The following is a 26,245-nucleotide window of genomic DNA, read 5'->3' as shown; positions in this document are numbered from 1 at the left end:
GCCCTTAATGATTTTTAAGCGTACAGATCAGTAATACCAACTATACTAACCTGGGGTTGCAACCAATCTCCAGAAAGTTTTCATCTTGCAAAACTGAAACTCTGAGGCTGGGCGCGGTGGCTCACGCTTGTAATCCCAGCACTTTGGGAGGCCGAGGCGGGCGGATCACGAGGTCAGGAGATCGAGACCACGGTGAAACCCCGTCTCTACTAAAAATACAAAAAAATTAGCCGGGCGTGGTGGCGGACGCCTGTAGTCCCAGCTACTCAGTGAGGCTGAGGCAGGAGAATGGCGTGAACCCGGGAGGCGGAGCTTGCAGTGAGCTGAGATTGCGCCACTGCACTCCAGCCTGGGAGACAGAGACTCCGTCTCAAAAAAAAAAACTGAAACTCTGTACCCACTGAATAACGGCTCTTCACTTCCCCCTCTCCTCCTTACCTGCTAGCAACTAACATTCAGTTTCTGATTTTATGAATTTGACAATTTTCCACGGATCATCTGTGTAGGATCACACAGTATTTGTTTTTTCGGGACTGGCTTATTTCTGCATAATGTCCTCAAGGTTCATCTATTGGGGAACCTACCCTGATAATCACGTACGTTCTTTTCTATTTTCCTAAGCGTGGGCTGGCTTGAGAAATAAAAGGACAGAGTACAAAAGAGAGAAATTTTAAAGCTGGGCGTCCGGGGGAGACATCACACGTTGGTAGGATCCGTGATGCCCCACAAGCCACAAAAACCAGCAAGTTTTTATTAGGGAGTTTCAAAAGGGGAGGGAGTATACGAATAGGTGTGGGTGACAGACATCAAGTACTTAACAGGGTAATAGAATATCACAAGGCAAGTGGAGGCAGGGCGAGATCACAGGACCGAGGCGAAATTAAAATTGCTAATGAAGTTTTGGGCACCACTGTCATTGATAACATCTTATCAGGAGACAGGGTTTTGAGATCAACCGGTCTGAGCAAAATTTATTAGGTGGGAATTTCCTCTTCCTAATAAGCCTGGGAGCGCTATGGGAGACTGGAGTTTATTTCACCCCTGCAGTCTCAACCATAAGAGACAGGTACGCCCCAGGGAGGGGGGCAGTTCAGAGACCTCCCCCTAGGTGCGCATTCTCTTTCTCAGGGATACCCCATGCTGAGAAAAAGAATTCAGCGATATTTCTTCCATTTGCTCTTGAAAGAAGAGAAATATGGCTCTGTTCTGCCCCGCTCGCCGGCGGTCAGAGTGTAAGGTTATCTCTCTTATTCCCCGAACAATTGCTGTTAGCCTGTTCTTTTTTCAGGGTGCCCACATTTCATATTGCTCAAACACACATGCTGTACAATTTTTGTAGTTAACGCAACTATTACAGGGTCCTGGAACGATATACATCCTCCTCAACTGACAGGATTAAGAGATTAAAGACAGGCACAGGAAATCACAAGGGTATTGATTGGGGAAGTGATAAGTGTCCATGAAATCTTTACAATTTATGTTTAGAGATTGCAGTAAAGACAGGCGTAAGAAATTACAAAAGTATTAATTTGGGGAACTAATAAATGTCCATAAAATCTTCACAATCCACGTTCTTCTGCCATGGTTTCAGCCAGTCCCTCCGTTTGGGGTCCCTGACTTCCCGCAACATTCATCCATGTTGTAGCATGTGAAAGGATGTCCTTTTATAAGGCTAAGGAATATTACATCGTTTGCATATACCATTTTTTTTTTAATTTTGAGGCAGGGTCTCCATTGCCCAGGCTCGAGCGCAGTGGCACAATCACAGCTCACTGCAGCCTCGACCTCCTGGTGTCAAGTGATCTGCCTGTCTTGGCTTCCCAAAGTGTAAGCCACTGCGCCCAACCAGTGTATCCTTAAAAATGAAGGGAGTTGTGGCCGGGCGAAGTGGCTCACACCTATGATCCCAGCACTTTCGGAGGCCGAGGCTAGTGGATCACAAGGTCAGGAGTTAGAAACCAGCCTGTTCAATATGGTGAAACCCCGTTTCTACCAAAAATACAAACAATTAGCCAGGTGTGGTGGAGCGCGCCTGTAATCCCAGCTACTCTGGAGCCTAAGGCAGGAAAATCCCTTGAACCCAGGAGGTGGAGTTTGCAGTGAGCCAAGATTGCACCATTGCACTCCAGCCTGAGCGACAGAGCAAGACTCTGTCTCAAAAAATAACAAATAAAAATGAAGGGAGTTGTGGCTCACACCTATAATCCCAGCACTTTGGGATGCTGAGGCAGACAGATAATGAGGTCAGGAATTCGAGACCAGCCTAGCCAACATGGTGAAACACTGTCTCTACTAAAAATACAAAAATTAGCCGGGCATGGTGGTGCACGCCTGCAGTCCCAGCTACTCGGGAGGCTGAGGCAGGAGAATCACCTGAACCCAGGAAGCGGAGGTTACAGTTAACTGAGATCATGCCAGTGTACTCCAGCCTGGGCGACAGAGCAAGACTGTGTCAAAGAATAGTAACAATAATAATGAAGGGAGTTTCTTGTAGGCAGCTTATAGTTCAGTAGTGTTTTTTTTTTTTTTTGAGATGGAGTCTTGCTCTGTCGCCCAGGCTGGAGTGCAGTGGTGCAATCTCGGCTCACTGCAAGCTCTGCCTTCCGGGTTCACGCCATTCTCCTGCCTCAGCCTCTCCGAGTAGCTGGGACTACAGGCGCCCGCCACCACGCCCGGCTAATTTTTTGTATTTTTTTAGTAGAGACAGGGTTTCACTGTGGTCTCGATCTCCTGAACTCGTGATCCGCCCGCCTCGGCCTCCCAAAGTGCTGGGATTACAAGCATGAGCCACCGTGCCCGGCCGAGTTCAGTAGTGTTTTTTATGGGTTTTAAAAATCTATTCAGCCACTCCATATATTTTGATTGGAAATTTAATCCATTTACATTTAAAGTAATTGTTGGCCAAGCATGGTGGCTTACACCTGTAATCTCAGCACTTTGGGAGGTTGAGGCAGACAGATCACTTGAGGTCTCGAGACCAGCCTGGCCAACATGGTAAAACCCCGTCTCTACTAAAAATACAAAAATTAGCCAGGTGTGGTGGCATGTGCTTGTAACCCCAGCTACTCAGGAGGCTGAGGCAGGAGAATTGCTTGAACCTGGGAGGCAGAGTTTACAGTGAGGTGAGATCACGCCACTGCACTCCAGCCTGGGCGACACAGCGAGAACCTGTCTCTAAATAAATAGAGGCCAGGCACGGTGGCTCATGCCTGTAATCCCAGCATTTTGGGAGGCAGAAGCGGGCAGATCACCTGAGGTCAGGAGTTCGAGATCAGCCTGGCCAACAGGGTGAAACCCCGTCTCTACTAAAAATACAAAAATTAGCTCAGCGAGGTGGTAGGCACCTGTAATCCCAGCTACTCAGGAGGCTGAGGCGGGAGAATGGCGTGAACCAAGGAGGCGGAGGTTGCAGTGAGCTGAGATCGCACCACTGCACTCCAACCTAGGCAACAGAGACTGTCTCAAAAAATAAAATAAAATAAAAAAAAAAATAAAGTAATTGTTGATAGGTAAGACTTACTATTCCCATTTTAACTGTTTTCTAGATCCTTTATTCCTCTCTTCCTCTCTTTCTGTCTCTCTTTGAGAGTTAATGATTTTCTGCTTTGATTCCTTTCTCTTTTGTGTATCTGCTATAGGTTTTCTCTTCTGGGCTACCATGAGGGTTACATAAAGAATCTTAGCTATCGAAGTCTATTTTAAGCTAATAACAACTTAAGTGATTGCATACAAAGGCCCTGCAGTTTTACTCCGTCCCGCCCCCCCCCCCAACCCCCACAACATGGACATTTCATTTCATGAGTCTCACGTGAGACTTTGGACTTTTGAGTTAATGCTGGAATGAGTTAAGACTTTGGGTGACTATTGAGAAGGGATTATTGTATTCTGCAATATGAGAACACGAGATTTGGAGGGATAGGGGTGGAATTATATGGCTTAGATGTGTCCTCTCCAAATCTCATGTTGAAATGTGATCCCCAGGCCGGGCGCAGTGGCTTACGCCTGTAATCCCAACACTTTGGAAGGCCAAGGCGGGCGGATCACGAGGTCAGGAGATCGAGACCAGCCTGACCAACATGGTGAAAACCTATCTCTACTAAAAATACAAAAATTAGCTGGGCATAGTGGTGCGCCTGTAATCCCAGCTACTTGAGAGGCTGAGACTGGAGAATCACTTGAACGCAGGAGGTGGAGGTTGCAGTGAGCCAAGATCGCGCCATTGTACTCCAGTCTCGGTGACACAGCAAACCTCCATCTCAAAAAGAAATGTGATCCCCAGTGTTGGCTGTTGGGCCTAGTGGGAAGTATCGTACCATTGGGGCAGATCCATCATGAATGGCCTAGCACCCTCCCTTAGGGATGAGTGAGTGCTCACTCAAGAAAGTCTGAGACCTCCCCTCTCTCCCCCTTGCTCCTACTCTTGCCATGTGACATACCTACTCCCACTTAACCTTCCGCCAAGAGTAAGAGCTCCAAGGCCTATCACCCAGCAGATGTGATACCATGCTTCCTCTATAACCTACAGAATCATAAGCCAATGAAATCTCTACTTTACAAATTACCCAGTGTCAGGCATTCCTTTACAGCAATGCAAAACTGACTAAAAACCACAGGATCTTTGGGAGGCTGAGGCGGGCGGATCACCTGAGGTCAGGAGTTCAAGACCAGCCTGGCCAACATGGTAAAATCCGATCTGTACTAGAAATACAAAAAATTTGCCAGGCATGGTGGAGGGCACCAGTAATCCCAGCTACTTGGGAGGCTGAGGCAGGAGAATCACTTGAACCCGGGAGGTGGAGGTTGCAGTGAGCCAAGATTATGCCACTGCACTCCAGCCTGGGCAAGAAGTGAAACACTTTGTTTCAAAAAAAAAAAAGGGATCATCCCAATAGATGCAAAAAATCATTTGAAAAAGTTCAATACCACTTGATGAAACACTCAATAAATAATGAACAGAAGGGAACTTCTTCAAACTGAATTAAGGCATTTATTAAAAACCTGCAGCTAACATCATTTCTCCATCAGATTAGATAAAAATATTGTCATATCACAGGGCTGTCCTTAAGTCAAAATGAACCATCCAAATAATACTCAGAAATAATGACAAAGAGTAAAGGGCTAAAAATGGGAATGATTCACATGAGACAATACTCTATGGTAAACTTTACATACTGATAAATTGATACCAAGTCCTTATTAGCAAAGAAAATGGAGTAAACATTGTATCATGCCAAAAAGAGTGGTTTTCCCCATTAAAAAGAGTAGTTTTCCCCATAATAAGGGAAAGTGGAATACATATGATGGGTGAGGAATATGCAGAACCTGCCACATAACACCAGTAAGAAATCTCTATTAAAAAAGACTCATGGGTTGGGCATGGTGGCCCACTCGTGTAATCCCAGCACTTTGGGAGGCCAAAGTGGGGTGGATCACAAGGTCAGGAAATCAAGACCATCCTGGCCAGTACAATGAAACCCGGTCTCTACTGAAATACAAAAAATTAGCCAGGCACGTCGGCACACGCCTGTAGTCCCAGCTACTCAGGAGGCTGAGGCAGGGGAATTACTTGAACCCGGGAGGTGGAGGTTGCAGTGAGCCAAGATCACGCCACTACACTTCAGCCTGGTGACAGAGCAAGACTCCGTCTCAAAAACAAAAGAAAACAAAAATAGACTCATTTTGTAATGGCCCATTAATCACAGAACAATTAAAACACTACATAAAAATTAAACCTGCTTACATATTAGAAATAAATTTCACTTCACCCACAGATCCAACACTCTTTAAAATGGGTAGAAAAAAAATGAAAACTAAAATGGATAGAAAAAAATTTTACTGACATAGGATAAAAACACTTCCTATTATAAAACCTCAGGTACCACTGCTTAAAGAGTTATCTATGGAATTCTCACATTTTTTTTTTTTTTTTTTTTTTTTTGGTTTTTGGTTTTTTTTTGAGACAGAGTCTCGCTCTGTCGCCCGGGCTGGAGTGCAGTGGCGCAATCTCGGCTCACTGCAAGCTCCGCCTCCCGGGTTCACGCCATTCTCCTGCCTCAGCCTCCGAGTAGCTGGGACTACAGGCGCCCGCCACCGCGCCCGGCTAATTTTTTGTATTTTTTAGTAGAGACGGGGTTTCACCGTGGTCTCGATCTCGTGACCTCGTGATCCGCCCGCCTCGGCCTCCCAAAGTGCTGGGATTACAAGCGTGAGCCACCGCGCCCGGCCCTCTCACATTTCCTTGCAAAAGTGGAAACCCATAATCCAAAGATCCATTTTTTTTTTTTTTTTTTTTTTTTGATACGGAGTCTCGTTCTGTCGCCCAGGCTGGAGTGCAGTGGCGCAATCTCGGCTCACTGCAAGCTCCGCCTCCCAGGTTCACGCCATTCTCCTGCCTCAGCCTCTCCGAGTAGCTGGGACTACAGACGCCCGCCACCACGCCGGCTAATTTTTTGTATTTTTAGTAGAGACGGGGTTTCACCGTGGTCGCAATCTCCTGACCTCGTGATCCGCCCGCCTCGGCCTCCCAAAGTGCTGGGATTACAAGCGTGAGCCACCGCGCCTGGCCCCAAAGATCCTTTTTAAGAATGAGCCACAAAGGCCGGGCGCAGTGTCTCATGCCTATAATCTCAGCACTTTGGGAGGCTGAAGAGGGTGGATTCCTTGAGGTCAGGAGTTCAAGACCAGCCTGGCCAATGTGGAAAAACCCTGTTTCTACAAAAATACCAAAAATTTAGCTGGGCATGGTGGCGTGCGCCTGTAATCCCAGGTGCTTCGGAGACTGAAGCAGAATTGCTTGAACCCAGAAGTCAGAGGCTACAGTGAGCCAAGATCGCGCCACTGACTCTAGCCTGGGCAACAGAGTAAGACTGTGTCTCCAGGAAAAAAAAAAAAAAAAAAGGCCAGGCACGGTGGCTCACACCTGTAATCTCAGCATTTTTGGGAGGCCAAGGCGGGCGGATCACGAGGTCAGGAGATGAAGACCACGTTGAAACCCCGTCTCTACCAAAAATACAAAAAATTAGCCGGGCGTGGTGGCGGGCGCCTGTAGTCCCAGCTACTTGGAGAGGCTGAGGCAGGAGAATGGCGTGAACCCAGGAGGTGGAGCTTGCAGTGAGCCGAGATCGCGCCACTGCACTCCAGCCTGGGCGACAGAGCGAGGCTCCGTCTCAAAAAAAAAAAAAAGAAAAAAGAATGAGCCACTGATAAATGCTATATAACTTTGTGTAATAACTCATTGATGATTAAGTTTTCGAGCATTATATAATAATTAATTTGCATCAGGCTTTCAAAATTACTTACATTTATAGGGTTTCTTTCGAGTGGATGTTCTCACATGATTAATTTTTTAGACAGGGTCTCGCTGTCGCCCAGGCTGGAGTCCAGTGGCACAATCTCCACTCACTGAAACCTCGACCTCCCAAACTCAAGCAATCCTCCCCCCTCAGCTTCCTGAGTAGCTGGGACTACAGGCGAACACCATCATACCTGGCTAACTTTTGTATTTTTTGTATACATGGGATTTTTCCAGGTTGCCAGGCTGGTCTCGAATACCTGGCCTCAAGCAATCCACCCACCCCAACCTCCCAAAGTGTTGGGATTACAGGCGAGAGCCACTGTGCACAGCCCATGTGAATTTTAATTATTGTTAAAATTGAAGTTTCCTGTATTTTCCAAACTACTAACATTTCCATCCAGCGTGTATTCCTCAATTCGTATCATCCATCTCCAGTGTGCACTGACACGTGTCTTTCAATGGAGATGAGAGCAATGAGTTTCCCCATATTCTGTACATTTCTACAATTTTTCTCCAGTATGAGTCCTTTTATGGCTCTGAATAGAACTCGAATATCTGAGGTCTTTGGATTTTTTTCCAGTTAGTCTTTTCATATCTTTGGAAACTGAATGTATTCCCACATTCCTTACATTCATAGGATTTCTCTCCTGTATAAATGAAAATTATTTCTTTCCCTTTTTTATTTTTCTGAGACAGAGTCTCACTGTTATCCAGGCTGGATGGTAGTGGCACGATCTCAGCTCACTGCAGCCTCAACCTCCCAGGCTCAAGGGTTCCTCCCACCTCAGCTTTCTGAGCAGCTAGAACTACAGGGATGCACCACCCCACCCAATTAATTTGTTTTATCTTTGGAGATATGGGGCTTTCTTTTTTTTTTGTTTTGAGACGAAGTCTCGCTCTGTCACCAGGCTGGAGTGCAGTGGCGCAATCTCAGCTCACTGCAACCTCCAAGTCCCTGGTTCAAGTGATTCTCCTGCCTCAGCCTCCCGAGTAGCTGGGACTACAGGCACACACCACCAGGCCTGGCTAATTTTTGTATTTTTAGTAGAGACGGGGTTTCACCATGTTGGCCAGGATAGTCTCGATCTCTGGACCTTGTGATCCGCCTGCCTCGGCCTCCCAAAGTGCTGGGATTACAGGCATGAGCCACCACGCAATTTCTTTTTTTTTTTTTTTTTTTGAGATGGAGTCTCGCTTTTGTCGCCCAGGCTGGAGTGCAATGGTGTGATCTCGGCTCACTGCAACAGCCACCTCCCAGGTTCAAGCGATTCTCCTGCCTCAGCCTCCCGAGTAGCTGGGATTACAGGTGCCCACCACCATGCCCAGCTAATTTGTTTTTTTTTTTTTTTTTTTTTTTGAGACAGAGTCTCGCTCTGTCGCCCAGGCTGGAGTACAGTGGCGTAATCTCGGCTCACTGCAAGCTCTGCCTCCCGGGTTCATGCCATTCTCCTGCCTCAGCCTCCCGAGTAGCTGGGACTACAGGCGCCCGCCACTACGCCTGGCTAATTTTTTGTATTTTTTTTAGTAAAGACAGAGTTTCACCGTGGTCTCGATCTCCTGACCTCGTGATCCGCCCACCTCAGCCTCCCAAAGTGCTGGGATTACAGGCGTGAGCCACCGCACCTGGCCATTTTTTTGTATTTTTAGTAGAGATGGGGTTTCACCATGTTGGCCAGGCTGGTCTTGAACTCCTGGCCTCAGGTGATCCACCCGCCTCGGCCTCCCAAAGTGCTGGGATTACAGGCATGAGCCATGGTACCCAGCCGATATGGGGCCTTCTTATGTTGCCCAGGCTGGTCTCAGACTCCTGGGCTCAGGTGATCCCCCTACCTCCTGCCAAAGCACTGGCTATGCCCGGCCAAATGAGTTCTTTCATGAAGTCTAAGGTAATTTGAAAAAGTAAAGACTTTACCACATTGTTTACAGTCAAAGGGTTTTTCTCCAGTGTGAGTCATTTCATGTCTTCGGAGGGAACTGCAGCACCCAAAGGCTTTACCACACCTTTTACATTCATATGGCTTTTCTCCACTATGAGTTTTTTTATGTCTTCGAAAACAACTGGGATAATTGAAGGTTTTACCACATTTATTACATTCATAAGGTCTTTCTCCAGTGTGAGCTCTTTCATGTGCTTGAAGGGACGTGGGACATCTAAAGACTTTGGCACATTTTTGACATTCGTAGAGTTTTCCTCCACTATGAGTTCTTTCGTGTCTGTGAAGGGAACTGGAACAACTGAGTTTTCTCCCACATTCCTGACACTGGTGGGATTTCTCCAGTGCGTGAGATCGGATTTCATGTGTCCGAAGGTAACCTGCAGAAATGAAGGCTTTACCACATTGTTTACATTTGTAAGGTTTTTCTCCAGTGTGAGTTCTAACATGAATTTGAAATAAACTGGGATAATCAATAGGTTTTCCACAGTATTTACATTCATAGCGTTTTTCTCCAGTATGCATTTTTCCATGTTTTTGAAAGAAACTGGAGACCATGAAGGCTCTCACTATTTCCCTACATTTATAGGACCTCTTTCCAGTGTGAGTTCTTTGATGGATTTGAAATAAATTGGGAGAATTAAAGGCTTTCCCGCACACCTTGCATTCATAAGGTCTCTTTCGAGTTGGTGTTACTGTGCGCCGTGCACCACTACTGGGGGAAATGGAGGCTTTCCCACGTTGTTTCTGTTTACGGGGCTTCTCTCTGCATTCCCCACCACACTCAGATCGTTTATGTCCAGCATGAGCTCTCATGTGCCTGTCCAGGAATGAATGACGGAGGAAGACTTTCCCACACACGCTGCATTTGCATGGTTTCACTCCAGTATGACTTTTCTTGTTCAGGTGACAATCAGGAATCTGGCTGAAAGTTTCTCTGTGTTCACTCCCTTCTTGAGGTCCACAGAGTCTCTCCACCAGACTTCTATGAAAAATGACAAAAGCATTATCAATGCTTGGTTTATTAATGCTTTTCTACTAATTGACATGTCTTAAGACTTATGCTGCTACCAAAATCAGGAGAAGTGGAGGTATTCTCCTGGGTCAGAATTATTAGAAAGGAAGTGTATTGATGATTCTGCTACCCAGCTCCCCATAGCAATTATCCAAACAGTGACGTCCATGTCACAGGTTCTTAGTACCCTGTCCAGACACTCGACATCTACATTACATTGAAGGATAGATTTTTGGTGGCAATCTTCTAATAATCAGTTAAAAACCTAACATTGTACTTATTTGTCTTGTGTTTTTTTTTTTTTAATTTTCCTGACATGCTAAGATTCCCTCAAGAGACACTGCTTCCTCTTGTGAGTGGAGATTACCTTAGCTTAATCCCCAGATTTTGGTACAGATTCTCAATGTTCTGGTCTTTCCATTGGATTCCTAAAATGTAGACCCAGAGAAATCATTATGAATTATTTAAAATTACAGAAAAATCACTAGGTTCTAAGTTCATTAAACACTGCCACAATGCCTGATTTTTTTTTTTTTTGGAGACAAAGTCTCACTTTGCCACCCAGGCTGGAGTGCAGTGATGCAATCTCTGCTCACTGCAGCCTCCGCCTCCTGAGTTCTAGTGATTCTCCTGCCTCAGCCTCCCGAGTAGCTGGGATTACAGGTATGCACTACCATACCCAGCTAATTTTGTATTTTTAGTAGAGACAAGGTTTCGCCATGTTGACCGGGCTGGTCTCAAACTCTTGACCTCAGGTGATCCACCTGCCTTGGCCTCCCAAAGTGCTGGGATTATAGGCGTGAGCCGCCACAATTGCCCACCCCCCACCTTTTTTTTTTTTTTTTTAAAGAGACGGTCTCATCATGTTGCCCAGGCTAGTCTCAAACTCCTGGACTCAAGCAATCTTCCCACTGCAGCTTCCCAAAGCACCAGGATTACAAGGGTAAGCCACTGTACCTGGCCCACGATGCCCGATTTATTCACCAACGTATTCTCTTTCCACATTCCAAATTGTGCAACCACACTGGTGACCAAAGCACAATTGTCTTCTAATTGGCTAAGGAAGGAAATGTTGTCCTTCTTACCGACAGAGGCCAGGTTCCTGAAGGTTTCCAGCATCACATCTCTGTAGAGATTCTTCTGGGAAGGACTCAGCAAAGCCCACTCCTCCTGGGTGAAGTTCACAGCCACATCCTCAAAGGCCACTGAGTCCTGAAACATCCCACAGGTGTGGAGGAGGAGGGGTGAGACTCAGCACTGGGGATCTCTACTCAATACATGAGTAATCCCATGACGCCGGGCTCTCCAAACACTCACTCCACGATTGAGTCATCAGCCTCCTCCTCTCTATCTACACGCACTTCCTCCCTCACAGCAGTTCCGGTGTGAGAACTGACCTACTCAGAGAGCCAGCCACAGAGGAGGACCCTCTCCGTGGTGGGTCCAGGGAGTCAGTTGTGTTGCTGCGTTGCCCCGAATGCTCTTTGCAGAGTCGATCTCTAGTACCCATCACAACAAACTCCCACCACCTGGTGTGCAGAAAGCGCTCATTTCAGCAGTCCTGAGTCTGGGTATCCTTAGAAAGGCCTGTTCACCAAGTTCGACCTCTGCTACTATCGGGGTCAACTTAGACTACGAGAGGGATCCCATCAACTTAAGTGACAAAGTGGCTCACTGTGGCTAAACGGTTTATGGTATTGACAAACAGGATGGTATTGACTGAACTGTTTTCCTTCTGAAAGCCTACTCTTTTGTTCCAAACTAGAAGCGGTGCCTAGGGCACTAGCCCCAGAAAAACACTCTGGGCACAGAGTCTTTAATGAGCTTTCCTGGGAGACAATATGTCACGTGTTGTCACAACTTGTCCACTGGGGAACTGAGCTCATCCCATGTGGTTATACTAAGAGAGAATATCCTGAAGCTTGCAAGCAGTTTACTCTAGACCAAATTTAATCAAGTAGTAAATAAGACTCATGATCAATATTTAATTGTCCTAATGGAAGAATTTTTAAATTTCTATCAGGTAATGTCAAAGCAGTATGGAGTAAGTGGAAAGATAACATGTGTTCCTAGAAAAAACTCAATAAGATGTCCCTTCTTCCAAATGATATCCTTATAAAATTTCATAAATACCCAATACAGCTGGGTGTGGTGACTCACACCTGTAATCCCAGCACTTTGGGAGGCCGAGGCAGGTGGATCACTTGAGGACAGGAGTTTGAGACCAGCCTGGCCAACATGGTGAAACCCCATCTCTACTAAAAATACAAAAAATTAGCCAGGCATGATGGCACATGCCTGTAGTCCCAGCTACTTGGGAGGCTGAGACAGAAGAATCATTTGAACCCAGGAAGCGGAGATTACAGTCAGCTGAGATCATGCCACTGCACTCCAGCCTGGGCAACAGAGTGAGACTCTGTCTCAAAAAAAAAAAAAAAAAAAAAATCCCCAAAACAGACATTTTAGGTCAACAAAAGCTACTTTTCCAAAACTCCCACCACCTGGTGTGCAGGAATTAACGTCTAATAATTGTCAAAGCCTTCTGAATAGCAGGTGGATGGCTTGCCTAACAAACACCAAGGATTTCCAAACCATCACATTCAGGACAGCATACTATTAGCAGAGAGATAAACAAATAGATCAAGGAAAAAGAAGAGTCTTCAGTGGGCCAGTATTCACATGAAAACTTGGTTAATAACAGAGCAGGCATGTAGAGTAGTAGAGCGGAACACTTAAGGTCAGGAGTTAAAGACCAGCCTGGCCTACAAAGTGAAAACTGGTCTCTATTAAAAATAGAAAAATTAGCCTGGCGTGGTGGGCCTGAGCAACAGAGCAAGACTCCACCTCAAAAAAACAAAAAAATTAAAAGTTATAGCCATCCCTAGAAAATTTTTTTTAAAACATTAGCAGGGTATGTTAGCAGGTGCCTGTGGTCCTAGCTACTTGGGAAGCTAAGGCAGGAGGATTGCTTGAGCCCAGGAATTCAAGGCTGCAGTGAGCTAGGATTGTGTTACTGCACTCCAGCCTGGGTGACAGAGTGAGACTTTCTCCAAATAAATAAAGATTGATATAATATTTTTTTTTTGAGATAGGATCTCACTCTGTTGTCCAGACTAGAGTGCAATGGTACAATCATGGCCCCTGCAGTCTTTTTTTTTTTTTTGAGACGGAGTCTCGCTCTGTCACCCAGGCTGGAGAGCAGTGGCGCGATCTCGGCTCACTGCAAGCTCTGCCTCCCGGGTTCACGCCATTCTCCTGCCTCAGCCTCTCCGAGTAGCTGGGACTACAGGCGCCTGCCACCATGCTCGGCTAATTCTTTGTACTTTTAGTAGAGATGGGGTTTCACCGTGGTCTCGATCTCCTGACCTCGTGATCCGCCCGCCTCAGCCTCCCAAAGTGCTGGGATTACAAGCGTGAGCCACCGCGCCCGGCGGCCCCTGCAGTCTTAACCTCCCAGGCTCAAGTGATCATCCCACCTTGGTCCGTATTACAGGTGGGCACCACCGCACCCAGCTAATTTTTGTATTTTTTGTAGAGATAGGATCTCCCTATGTTGCCCAGGCTCCTCTCAAACTCCTGGGCTAAAGCAATCTGCCCACCTTCGCCTCTGAAAGTGCTGGGACTATACACATAAGCCACTGTGCCCAGCCTATTATCTTTAAATGAGGCTAAGTCATAGGTCGATAGAATGATTCCCCTCACCTCACCCCTCACACTCACAGAAACAGCAGCAGAATACATATACAGCAGAGGACAAAAAACTGTACAACTCAGGCTTAATTTCAGAAGTCCTTTAGAATACTTCAGCAAATTATATAACTGATTACGTGGACAAATGTCTACACACACACAATATTCCAAGACTGAGTCATGAAAAAACAAAAAATCTGAACAGAGCTATAGTAGTAGGAGATTGGCATAGTAATAAAAAAAAAAAAAAAAACCAGCCAGGCATGGTGGCTCATGCCTTTAATCCCAGCAATTTGGGAGGCCAAGGTGGGTAGATCCCCTTAAGTCAGGAGTTCGAGGCCAGCCTAGCCAACATGGTGAAACTCCGTCTCTACTAAAAATACAAAAAATTACCTGGGCGTGGTGGCGGACGCCTGTAATCCCAGCTACTTGGGAGGCAGAGGCAGGAGAATCGCATGAACCCAGGAGGCAGAGGTTGCAGTGAGCCGAGATCACGCCATTACACTCCAGTCTGGGCAACAAGAGTGAAACTCTGTCTCAAAAAAATAAAATAAATTAAGAAAAATAATAAATTGACTGGGTGCAGTGGCTCACACCTGTAACCCCAGCACTTTGGGAGGCAGAGGCAGGTGGATCACAAGGTCAGGAAATCGAGACCATCCCGGCTAACACGGTGAAACCCCGTCTCTACTAAAAATACAAAAAAGTAGCCTGGCGTGGTGGCAGGCGCCTGTAGTCCCAGCTACTGGGGAGGCTGAGGCAGGACAATGGTGTGAACCTGGGAGGCGGAGGTTGCAGTGAGCCGAGATGGCGCCACTGCACTCCATCCTGGGCGACAAAACGAGGCTCCGTCTCAAAAGAATAATAATAACAATAATTTAAAAAACCTCAACAAATACAAAACCCAGGACACCAAATAGTTTCACTGCTGAAATCCACCAAAAATTTAAAAAAGAATTGCTATCAGTCCTCCTCAAACTCTTCCAAAACTGAAGAGGGGACATTTCCAAACTCCCTCTATGAGGTCAAAATTATGCTGACACCAGAGACACACACTACAAAAAAGAAAACTCAAAAACTACCTTTATGAATATCAATGCAAAAAATCCTCAAATAAATGCTAGCAAATCATACCTGACAGCATATTTAAAGGATTATATGACATGATCAAGAGAGATTTATCCACAAAATGCAAGGATGGTTCAAATATGAAAAACAATGGGGCTGGGTGTGGTGGCTCACACCTGTAATCCCAGCACTTCGGGAGGTCGAGGCGAGTAGATCACTTGAGGTCAGAAGTTCAAGACCAGCCTGACCAGCATGGTGAAACCCCATCTCTACTAAAAATACACAATTAGCCAGGTGTGGTAGCCCACGCCTGTAGTCCCAGCTACTCGAGAGGCTAAAGCAGGAGAATCACTTGAACCCAGGAGGCAGAGGTTGCAGTGAGCCGAGATCACACCATTGTACTCCAGTCTGGGCAACAGAGGGAGACTGTCTCAAGACCAAAAAAGTCAGTTGCATTTATATGCACCAAAACTGAATAATGTGAAAAAGAAATTAAGAAAACAATACCACAAACAATAGCACCAAAAAGAATACAATAGGCTGGGCATGGTGGCTTACATCTGTAATCCCAGCACTTTGGGAGGTCAAGGCAGATGGATCAAAAGGTTAGGAGTTCAAGACCAACCTGGCCAAGATGGTGAAACCCTGTCTCTACTAAAAATACAAAAATTAGTCGGGCGTGGTGGCAGGCACCTGTAATCCCAACTACTTGGGAGGCTGAGGCAGGAGAATCCCTCGAACTCAGGAGGCAGAGGTTGCAGTGAGCTGGGATCGCACCACTGCACTCCATCCTGGGTGACAAAGCGAGACTCTGTCTCAAAATAATAATAATAATAATAATAATTTAAAAAACCTCAACAAATACAAAACCCAGGACACCAAATAGCCCAGACTGGGCGACAGAGTGAGATTCTGTCTCAAAAAAAAAAAAAAAAAGAAAGAATTGAACACTTAGAAATTACAAAACCAAGAAGTCAAAAGACTACTTGCACACTGAAAACAACAAAATGTTGCTGAATGAAATTAAAGACAAATTGAAAAATATCTTGTGTTCATGTGTTCAAAGACTTTACATTATTTGGCCAGGTGCAGTGGCTCATGCCTGCAACCCTAGCACTTTGGGAGGCTGAGGTGGGTGGATTACAAGGTCAGGAGTTCAAAAAGTAGCCTGGTGTGGTGGCAGGCGCCTGTAGTCCCAGCTACTGGGGAGGCTGAGGCAGGACAATGGTGTGAACCTGCCTGCTCTACTGAACCTGTCTCTACTGAAAATACAAAAATTAGCCAGGTGTGGTGGCACGTGCCTGTAATCCCAGCTACTCCGGAGACTGAGACAGAAGAATTGCTTGAACCCAGGAGGTGGAGGTTGCAGTGAGCCGAGATTATGCCACTGAACCCCAGCCTGGGCAACAGAGCAAGACTCCGTCTCAAAAAAAAAAAAAAAAGCTGGCACAGTGGCTCATATCTGTAATCCCACCACTTTGGGAGGCCAAGGCAGGCAAATCACCTGAGGTCAGAAGTTTGAGACCAGCCTGGCCAACATGGTAAAATCCCACCTCTACTAAAAATACAAAAAAAAAAAATTAGCCAGGCGTGGTGGCATGCACTTGTAGTCCCAGCTACTCAGGAGGCTGAGGCAGGAGAATCGCTTGAACCCAGGAGGTGGACGTTGCAGTGAGCCAAGACCATGCCACTGCATTCCAGTCTGAGTGATAGAGCAAGACTCTGTGTCAAAAAAAAAAAAAAAAAGACTTTACATTATTTGGAAGGTAATACTACCCAAAATGATCTGCAAATTCAATACAATCCCTATCAAAATCCCATGTCTGTTTTTTTTTGTTTTGTTTTGTTTTGTTTTTCAGAAATAAAAATACCAGCCAGTCACAGTGGCTCATGCCTGTAATCCCAACACTTTGGGAAGTCGAAGTGGGAGGATTGCCTGAGCTCAGGAGTTTCAGACTGGCCTAGCCAACATGTTGAAACCCCGTGTCTACTAAAAATACAAAAAATCAGCTGGGCGTGGTGGCAGGTGCCTGTAATCCCAGGTACTTGGGAGGCTGAGGCAGGAAAATCACTTGAACCTGGGAGGCGGAGGTTGCAGTGAGCTGAGATCGTGCGATGGCACTCCAGCCTGGGCAACAGAGACCAAAAAAAAAAAAAAAAAAAAGCCCATTCTCTGAATGTGATGGTTCACGCCTGTAATCCCAACACTTTGGGAGGCCAAGGCGGGAGGACCATGAGGTCAGGAGATCGTGACCTGGCCAACGTGGTGAAATCTTGTCTCTACTAAAGCTACAAAAAATTAGCTAGGCATGGTAGAGGGCGCCTGTAATCCCAGCTACTCAGGATTCAACTACCAGGTTCAGCTATCGGGTGTGAAGGAGGGCTGAGGCAGGAGAATCGCTTTAGTGGAGGTTGTAGTGAACCGAGATTGTACCATTGCACTCCAGGCTGGGCAACAGGGCGAGACTTTGTCTCGAAAGTAAAAAAACAAAATAAATAAATAAATTTATAAATATATATAATTTTACATAAAATATATAAATATATATAAAATCATATAACTTATAAATATATTATATATATAATCATACATATAATTTATATATATATACACACACACACACATTTTTTAAGAGATGGGGGTCTCACTATGTTGCCCAGGCTGGACTTGAACTCCTGGGCTAAATCGATCCTCCCCCCTCAGCCTCTCAAGTACCTAGAATTACAGGTGTTTGCCAGTGTTCCTGCCCTCAGTTCATCTTGTATTGCTGTTACAAGCCGTTGAAGTAAATTTTTAGAAAAGAACAAAGCCTATTGAAATTTTTCTTGAAGTCTGAAAATGTCTCACGAATAAAATGATTATGATGAAAAAAGTATACATTGAAAAATATCAGGCCAGGCGCAGTGGTTCACGACTATAATCCCAGCACTTTGGGAGGCCGAGGCGGATGGATCACCTGAGGTCAGAAGTTCAAGACCAGCATGGCCAACATTTTCTAAAAATACAAAAATTAGCTTGGCACTGTGGCGCGTGCCTGTAATCCCAGCTATTCAGGAGGCTGAGGCAAGAGAATCGCTTGAGCCTGGGAGGCGGAGTTTGCAGTAAGCTGAGACTGCACCATTGGACTCCAGCATGGGCGACAGAGCAAGACTCTGTCTCAAAAAAAAAAAAAAAAAAAAAACAACAGCCAGGCGTGGTGGCAGGTACCTGTAGTCCTAGCTACTTGGGATGCTGAGGCAGGAGAATTGCTTGAACCAGGGAGGCAGAGGTTGCAGTGAGCTGAGATCGCGCCACTGCACTCCAGCCTGGGTGACAGAGCAAGACCATCTCAAAAAAAAAAAAGAAAAAGAAAAAGAAAAAAAGGCCAGGGACGGTGGCTCACACTTGTAATCTCAGCACTTTGGGAGGCCGAGGCAGGCGGATCACCTGAGGTCAGGAGTTCGAGACCAACCTGACCAACATGGTGAAACCCTGTCTCTACTAAAAAAAAAAAAATACAAAAATTAGTGGGCGTGATGGCGGGCGCCTGTAATCCCAGCTACTCGGGAGGCTGAGGCAGGAGAATCCCTTGAACCTGAGAGGCAGAGTTTGCAGTGAGCTGAGATGGAGCCACTGCACTCCAGCCTGGGTGACAGAGCAAGACTCTGTCTCAAAAAAAAAAAAAAAAAAGAAATCCTAACACCTAAGGTGACGGTATTAATATTAGGGGCAGCAACTCTGGGAAATAACTGGGATTACATGAGATCATGAGAGAGCCCTAGGAGTAAGATTAGTATCCTTAGGAAAAGAGATGAGTATCTATCACTTTCAGATGTCATTCAGTATTTTTTCCATAATAAACCACTCAGTAAACAAAAGATCATATCTGACTACTTCTAGATGTTGCCAAACTTATCCCAAAGGATTCAGCATTAATCTGTCAAATCCAGGTAACATAAAACAGAACAGAGTTATCCACCATCACAAATTCCCCAACCTGCAAAGGAGAGAAGCTGATGTGCTGGTGAATCTTTGTAAATCACTAATTTCTGCTTATCTACCATGCCTTTTTTATTATTTATTTTTTGAGACTGAGTCTCGCTCTGTCGCGCAGGCTGGAGTGCAGTGGCGCGATCTCCAGCTCACTGCAAGCTGCGCCTCCCGGATTCATGCCATTCTCCTGCCTCAGCCTCCAGAGTATCTGGGAGCTCGCCACCACGCCTGGCTAATTTTTTTGTATTTTTAGTAGAGAGGGGGGGTTTCCCCGTGTTACCCAGGATGGTCTCGATCTCCTGACCTCGTGATCCGCCCGCCTCTGCCTCCCAAGGTGTTGGGATTACAGGCATGAGCCATCGCACCCGGCCTACTATGCCTTTTTTTGTGGAAATGTATTCATATTCTGCAGCCATAATGGAAGATTTCCTTTTTTTTTTTTTTTTTTAAAGACAGGGTCTCACTCTGTCGTTCAGTGCAGTGGCGCAATCACAGCTAACGGCAGTCTCAACCTTCCCAGGCTCAGATGGCTCTCCTACCTCAGTCTCCTGAGTAGCTGAGACTACAGGCATGCGCCATCATACCCGGCTATTTTTGTATTTGTTGTAGAAATGGGGTCTCACCACGTTCGTTGCCCAGACTGGTCTCAAACTTCTGGGCTCAAGAGATCTTCCCGCCCCAGCCTCCCAATGTGCTGGAATTACAGGCGTGAGCCACCTGGGCAGGAGAATCGCTTTTGACTTCCAGAGCAGACTGGGCAACATAGTGAGACCTTGTCTCTACAAAAAATAAAAATTAGCCGGGTGTGGAGCATGCCTGTGGTCCCAGCTTCTTGGGAGACTGAGGCAGGAGGATTGCTTGGGCCCCAGAGGTTGAGGCTGTAGTAAGCCATGACTGTGCCACTGCATTCCAGCCTGAGCTGCCTCAGAAGGAAGAAGTTTCTTTCTACTGTTTCTGGCCCCACCCCACCCCCAAGGGCCAGCAGGGACTCCCTCTGGAATTTCCTAAGGAAATCTCTTTTCAAAAGACAAGAACTCCTCCCTAGGAGGCTCATCAAACAACCAGGAAAGATTAACCACGCCAGGACAGACTTTTCACCCATTCTTCCTAGGGCAGCTGGAAGAAATCCCTGGACGGTCCTGAAACCTAGGACCAGAAAGATAGGAGGGTGGGCTGAGGACCCAATACCGTGTGAAGTTCCCAAGAGGAGCCTCCACCCAAAGACTGTCTGATAAGGTGTCCTCGCCTAGGGAAGGTAAAAAGAGGGCAGGCACAGTGATTTTTTTTTTTAACATTGGAGTGTCAGGGTGTTATTTTCTGCTTTGCTCGCATGTGAAATGTTCACAAACGGAAAATGAACCTTTTGAGAAGTGCCATCTAGGGCTCCTTGGAAAAGATGACAGTTAAAACACTGGGTCTTGCCAGGCGCAGTGGCTCAAGCCTGTAATCCCAGCACTTTGGGAGACCAAGGCAGGCAGATACCTGAGATCATGACTTCAGCACGGCCAACGTGGTGAACCTGTTTACTGAAAATACAAGTTAGCCGGACGTGGTGGCCGGCACCTGTAATTCCAGCTACTCAGGAGGCTGAGGCATGAGAATCACTTGAACCCGGGAGGCGGAGGCTGCAGTGAGCCGAGACTGTGCCACTGCACTCCAGCCTGGGCGACAGAGCGAGACTCCGTCTCAAAAATAATAGAAATAATGATAATAATGTGAAGTGGATGTAGTGGAGGGAGAACTTAGGGCTGGGGAATGCGGGGAAATTTAGAGATTTACTGCAGCCCTGGGAGGAGCGAGGCTGGGGGACGGGGTCATGGGTTTGAAACCCAGCTTCCTACACCTTTGGAAGATTCCGAAGGAAACGGAAACCGCCTATGGGAGGAGGAACGGGGGACCCCACAGGCCACGGCTCCTCCCGCACGAACCCCACACCCGAGGCGGGATTCCCCCTAAGACAATCCTGTGGCCCCCGCACGATCTGGGGAGACGCGGGGCTGCGGGCGCGGAGCTGCCCTGAGAAGGCTCCGGGGCCGGGACAGGACACCCGGGGTCCCGGCGGCTGGTCCAGCTCCACCCTGCGACCGAGGGGACCAAGGGTCGAGCTGCGCCTGAGGGACTCGGGTCCCAGACCCCACAGTCGCCGCGGGGAGGCCCAGGTCCAGCCACTGCCGGTTCCGACCAGCTCCTCCTCAGGTCTCCGGACGCCCGGCTCCGCACTCTCACCATTTCCGGCTTCCGGGTGTCCTGGGTCCTCCCTGGGGCTGGAGCAGCCAGAACAGGTCCCACACGACAGAATCTGCTGTATCCGGGGCACCAGGGGCCTCCCTGAGGAACTAAAACCCGGACCCGAATGCGGGGCCCGCGCGAAAACAGACCGCGTCGGGCTTTGGGAGTAGCCCCTCCTCCCGGCGCACCTGACTGGACAGTTTGACCCACAGGGCCTCTGACTGGATGGCGCCCCAGGTCCCGCCCCTGGGGCTTGAGCGACAGGAGAGGTGATCGGAATCCTCAGATAATCCGCCCGCTGTGTGTGTGGTGACTGACAGGTGCTACCCGCAGCCCGTCGCAGGGCGGGACTTTCTCTGGGACCCTGGACTTGGACTTGCATGGAAGCAGAACTTGCTCCTGTTAGGGTCAACACAACCAGACTGTTCCCCTCCTTCCCCCATCAGTCTTACAATACAGTCCTTTGTGACCGCCACACAACTCCCACCGGGCTAGAAGTAGACCTCCTCCCCACTGACCCTTCCAGTAACTGTTCAAGAGACTTCAGCTGAACCGGCAGACAGTTTCAGGATGCGGTCAGAACACCTGCCCACCTTGCATAACAAAGCTGGCAAAAACATCTCCAGGATGCGGTCAGGACACCTGCACCCCCGACTCAGTTCTCACACCCCAACCCAGTTCCTCGCCCTATAAAGCCCTGCTGTAGTCTGTAAGAGGGGCTGCCTCCTCTAACTGTGGGGGAGCAGCCCAGCAGGTTAATAAAACTTACTTGATTGACTTCAAGTCTCTTCGTCCTTTCGGCTGACTTTACAGCTCCTGGTTTTCCAGAGCAGGCCCTGTCGGCTTCCTGTACTCAGTGGGTCCTTCCTGCTGCTTCTTTTTTTTTTTTTTTTGAGACAGAGTTTCGCTCTTGCTGCCCAGGCTGGAATGCAATGGCACGATCTCAGCTCACTGCAACCTCCGCTTTCCGGTTTCAAGCGATTCTCCTGCCTAAGCCTCCCGAGTAGCTGCGATTACAGGCGCCCACCACCACTCCCGGCTAGTTTTTGTATTTTTAGTAGAAATGGGGTTGCACCATGTTGGCCAGGTTGGTCTCGAACTCCTGATCTCGTGATCCGCCGGCCTCAGCCTTTCAAAGTGCTGGGATTACAGGCGTGAGCCACCGCGCCCAGCCGCCTCCTGCTTCTTTTTCCGGAACACCGGTCACATAAGTGTGCATGGAATTCCAGACTCCGTGTTCAGTGAACCCATCCCTCCGCCTTAGAGCTGGAGAGACTCCCAGGTCACACTGGAACAGGTAGGAGGCCCTGATGTCCTCCAGAAATCAGGAATTTAAGATGAGGCTATTGGTCCCATGGCCAAGGCTTCCTACACCTTACTTAGGCTACTCGTTTTCAGCCAAGAAAATAAAAACATGCCTTAAAGGGAAAAAAAATATTATTATTATTATTTTTATTTTATTTTTTTTTTTTTTTTTTTTTGAGACGGAGTCTCGCTCTGTCGCCCAGGCTGGAGTGCAGTAGCGCAATCTCGGCTCACTGCAAGCTCCGCCTCCCGGGTTCACGCCATTCTCCTGCCTCAGCCTCTCCGAGTAGCTGGGACTACAGGCACCCGCCACCATGCCTGGCTAATTTTTTGTATTTTTAGTAGAGACGGGGTTTCACCGTGGTCTCGATCTCCTGACCTCGTGATCCGCCCGCCTCGGCCTCCCAAAGTGCTGGGATTACAAGCGTGAGCCACCGCGCCCGGCCAGGGAAAAAAAATATTAAATGCAGGGAAAAACTGGAGTAAACCACTTTTTTTTCTCTTTTTTATGAGACAGAGTCTGGCTCTGTCGCCCAGGCTGGAGTGCAGTGGCACGATCTCAGCTCACTGCAACCTCTGCCTCCCAGGTTCAAGTGATTCTCTTGCCTCAGCCTCCCGAGTCCGAGTAGCTGGAACTACAGGCATGTGCCACCATGCCCGGCCAATTTTTTTTTTTTTTTTTTTTTTTTGTATTTTTAGTAGAGACGGGGTTTCACCGTGTTAGCCAGGATGGTCTCGATCTCCTGAACTCGTGATCCGCCCGCCTTGGCCTCCCAAAGTGCTGGGATTACAGGCATGAGCCACCGTGCCTGGCCTGGAGTAAACATTCTATACTACTACCAGAAAGGGGTCCAGTCCCAGACTCCAAGAGCAGAAGCTTGGACCTTGTATGGGAAAGAATTAATATTGGAGAAAAAACTGAAAAAGTAAGTATATCAAACTGTATAATGGGACAGAAACATGTTATTCCTATTTTTACTGAAGATTATCTTATTCAATACTATCTGATTATTAAGTCCTATTACATTTCTTTTCTCCTTTTACAAAGTCGTATATCTTAAGAATATGCAGCCGGGCACGGTGGCTCACGCCTGTAATCCCAGCACTCTGGGAGGCCGAGGCAGGCGGATTATGAGGTCAGGAGTAGGAGATCAGCCTGGCCAACATGGTGAAACATCGTCTCTACTAAAATTACAAAAATTAGCCGGGTGTGGTGGCACATTGCCTGTAATCCTAGCTACTCAGAAGGCTGAGGCAGGAGAATTGCTTGAACCCAGGAGGGGGAGGTTGCAGTGAGCTGAGATCACAGCATTGCGCCTGGGCGACAGAGCATGACTCTATCTCAAAAAAAAAAAAAAAAAAAAAACAGGGCCAGGCGCAGTGACTCACGCCTGTAATCCCAGCACTTTGGGAGTCCGAGGCGGGTGGATCACGAGGTCAGGAGTTCAAGACTCAGCCTGGCCAAGAAGGTGAAACCCCGTCTCTACTAAAAATACAAAAAATTAGCCAGGTGCAGTGGCAGGCGCCTGTAATCCTAGCTACTCGGGAGGCTGAGGCAGGAGAATCGCTTGAACTCGGAGGGCGGAGGTTGCAGTGAGCTGAGATCACGCCACTGCACTCCAGCCTCCAGCCTGACGACAGAGTGAGACTCCATCTCAAAAAAAAAAAAAAAAAAAAAAAAAACAGAATATGCAGTGGGTGGCCGCAGCGGGTCACACCTGTAGCACTTTGGGAAGTCGAGGCAGGCAGATCTCGAGGCCAGGAGTTCCAGACGAGCCTGGCCAACATGATGAAACCCTGTCTCTTCTAAAAATACAAAAATTAGCAGGCATGGTGGTTCATGCCTGTAATTCCAGCTACTCAGGAGGCTGAGGCAGGAGAATCGTTTGAACCCAAGAGGCAGAGGTTGCAGTGAGCCAAGATTGCCACACTGCACTCCAGCTTGGGCGAGAGTGAGACTCCGTTCCAAGGAAACAAAATAAAGACTAGGACTGGGCACCGTGGCTCACACCTGTAATCCTAGCACTTTAGGAGACTGAGGCGGCCAGATCATTAGAGGCCACGAGTTTGAGACCAGACTGGCCAACATGGCGAAACCCATCTCTACTAAAAACACAAAACATTAGGCTAGGAGCGCTGGCTCACACCTGTAATCCTAGCACTTTGGGAGGCCAAAGTGGGAGGATCACAAGGTCAGGAGTTCGAGACCAACCTGGCCAACATAGTGAAACCCCATCTCTACTGAAAATACAAAAAATTAGCCAGGCATAGTGGCACACGCCTGTAGTCCCAGCTACCGGGGAGGCTGAGGCAGGAGAATCACTGGAACCCAGGAGGCATAGGTTGTAGTGAGCTGAGATCGCACCACCGCACTCCAGCCTGGGCAACAGAGTGAGACTCCGTCTAAAAAAAAAAAAAAAAGTACAAAAATTAGCCGGCGCGGTGGCAAGCGCCTGTAATCCCAGTTACTCGGGAGGGTGAAATGGGAGAATCGATTGAACTCGGAAAGTGGAGTTTGCAGTGAGCCGAGATCGCGCCACTGCACTCCAGCCAGGGCGACGGAGTGAGACTTCATCTCAAAAAATTTAAAAAAGAATATGCAACAATATAAGCTACAAAATTTAAATATCCAATAAATTTTAAGTTTAAATAAATTTGCTGTATCAGAGGACAAAAAGAAACAAAATATTGTTACTGTTTGTCACACATACTGTTTAATCCTACTAATTGGTACTCTTGGGCGGGCGCGGTGGCTCACGCCTGTAATCCCAGCACTTTGGGAGGCCGAGGCGGGCGGATCACGAGGTCAGGAGATCGAGACCATCCTGGCTAACACGGTGAAACCCCGTCTCTACTAAAAATACAAAAAATTGGCCGGGCGAGGTGGCAGGCGCCTGTAGTCCCAGCTACGCGGGAGGCTGAGGCAGGAGAATGGCGTGAACCCCGGGGGGCGGAGCCTGCAGTGAGCCGAGATCGCGCCACTGCACTCCAGCCTGGGTGAAAGAGCGAGACTCCGTCTCAAAAAAAAAAAAAAAAAAAAAAAAATTGGTACTCTTAAGTAGTCCTATTGTGGTTTTGTTCAAATAGCATTTATGCAACAGTACAGTTAATAATATAGAACTATATAATTTTTTTTTTTTGAGACAGTCTTGCTCTGTCGCCCAGGCTGGAGTGCAGTGGTGCGATCTCGGCTCACTGCAAGCTCCGCCTCCCAGGTTCAGGCCATTCTCCTGCCTCAGCCTCCCGAGTAGCTGGGACTACAGGCGCCTGCAACCACGCCTGGCTAATTTTTTGTATTTTTAGTAGAGACGGGGTTTCACTGTGTTAGCCAGGACGGTCTCGATCTCCTGACCTTGTGATCCGCCCGCCTCGGCTTCCCAAAGTGCTGGGATTACAGGCGCCCGGCCTAAAGTGGTAAGTTTTTGTAATTCATTTTTCTTTTTTTTTTTTTTTTTTGAGACAGTCTTGCTCTGTTGGCCAGGCTGAAGTGCAGTGGAGCAATCTTGACTCACTGCAACCTCCGTCTCCCGGGCTCAAGCAATTCTGCCTCATCCTCCCGAGTAGCTGGGATTACAGGCATGTGCCACCATGCCTGGCTAATTTTTGTATTTTTAGTAGAGACGTGGTTTCACCATGTTGGGTCTTGAACTCCTGACCTCAGGTGATACGCCCGCCTCGGCTTCCCAAAGTGTTGGGATTACAGGTGTGAGCCACCGCGCCCGGCTAGCTTTTGTAAT

The 26,245-nt window shown here is 47.5% G+C and overlaps 1 protein-coding gene across 2 annotated transcripts; it reads right to left on the bottom strand.

Moving 5' to 3' along the window:
- Window positions 1-664: 664 nt before the first annotated feature.
- ZNF101 (zinc finger protein 101) lies at window positions 665-22,627 on the bottom strand. Of its 2 annotated transcripts, none has more exons than XM_055236132.2 (4): window positions 21,973-22,627; window positions 11,329-11,455; window positions 10,611-10,671; window positions 665-10,213 (listed from the first exon to the last, which is right to left on the bottom strand). In XM_055236132.2, exons 2-4 carry the CDS (start codon window positions 11,360-11,362, stop codon window positions 9,121-9,123), a joined length of 1,188 nt encoding a protein of 395 aa, XP_055092107.1. In that variant the 5' UTR covers window positions 11,363-11,455; window positions 21,973-22,627; the 3' UTR covers window positions 665-9,120. The 2 variants fall into 2 exon arrangements, with proteins under 2 accessions (XP_055092107.1, XP_055092106.1); XM_055236131.2 differs by lacking the exon at window positions 21,973-22,627 and adding an exon at window positions 21,201-21,957.
- Between the last annotated feature and the right edge of the window lie 3,618 nt (window positions 22,628-26,245).

This window comes from Symphalangus syndactylus, chromosome 13 (genome assembly GCF_028878055.3).
Source record: "Symphalangus syndactylus isolate Jambi chromosome 13, NHGRI_mSymSyn1-v2.1_pri, whole genome shotgun sequence".
Classification (NCBI taxonomy): Eukaryota; Metazoa; Chordata; class Mammalia; order Primates; family Hylobatidae; genus Symphalangus; species Symphalangus syndactylus.
The sequence above is the reverse complement of the archived record's forward strand: the minus strand, read 5'-3'. Positions and strand labels throughout refer to the sequence as shown.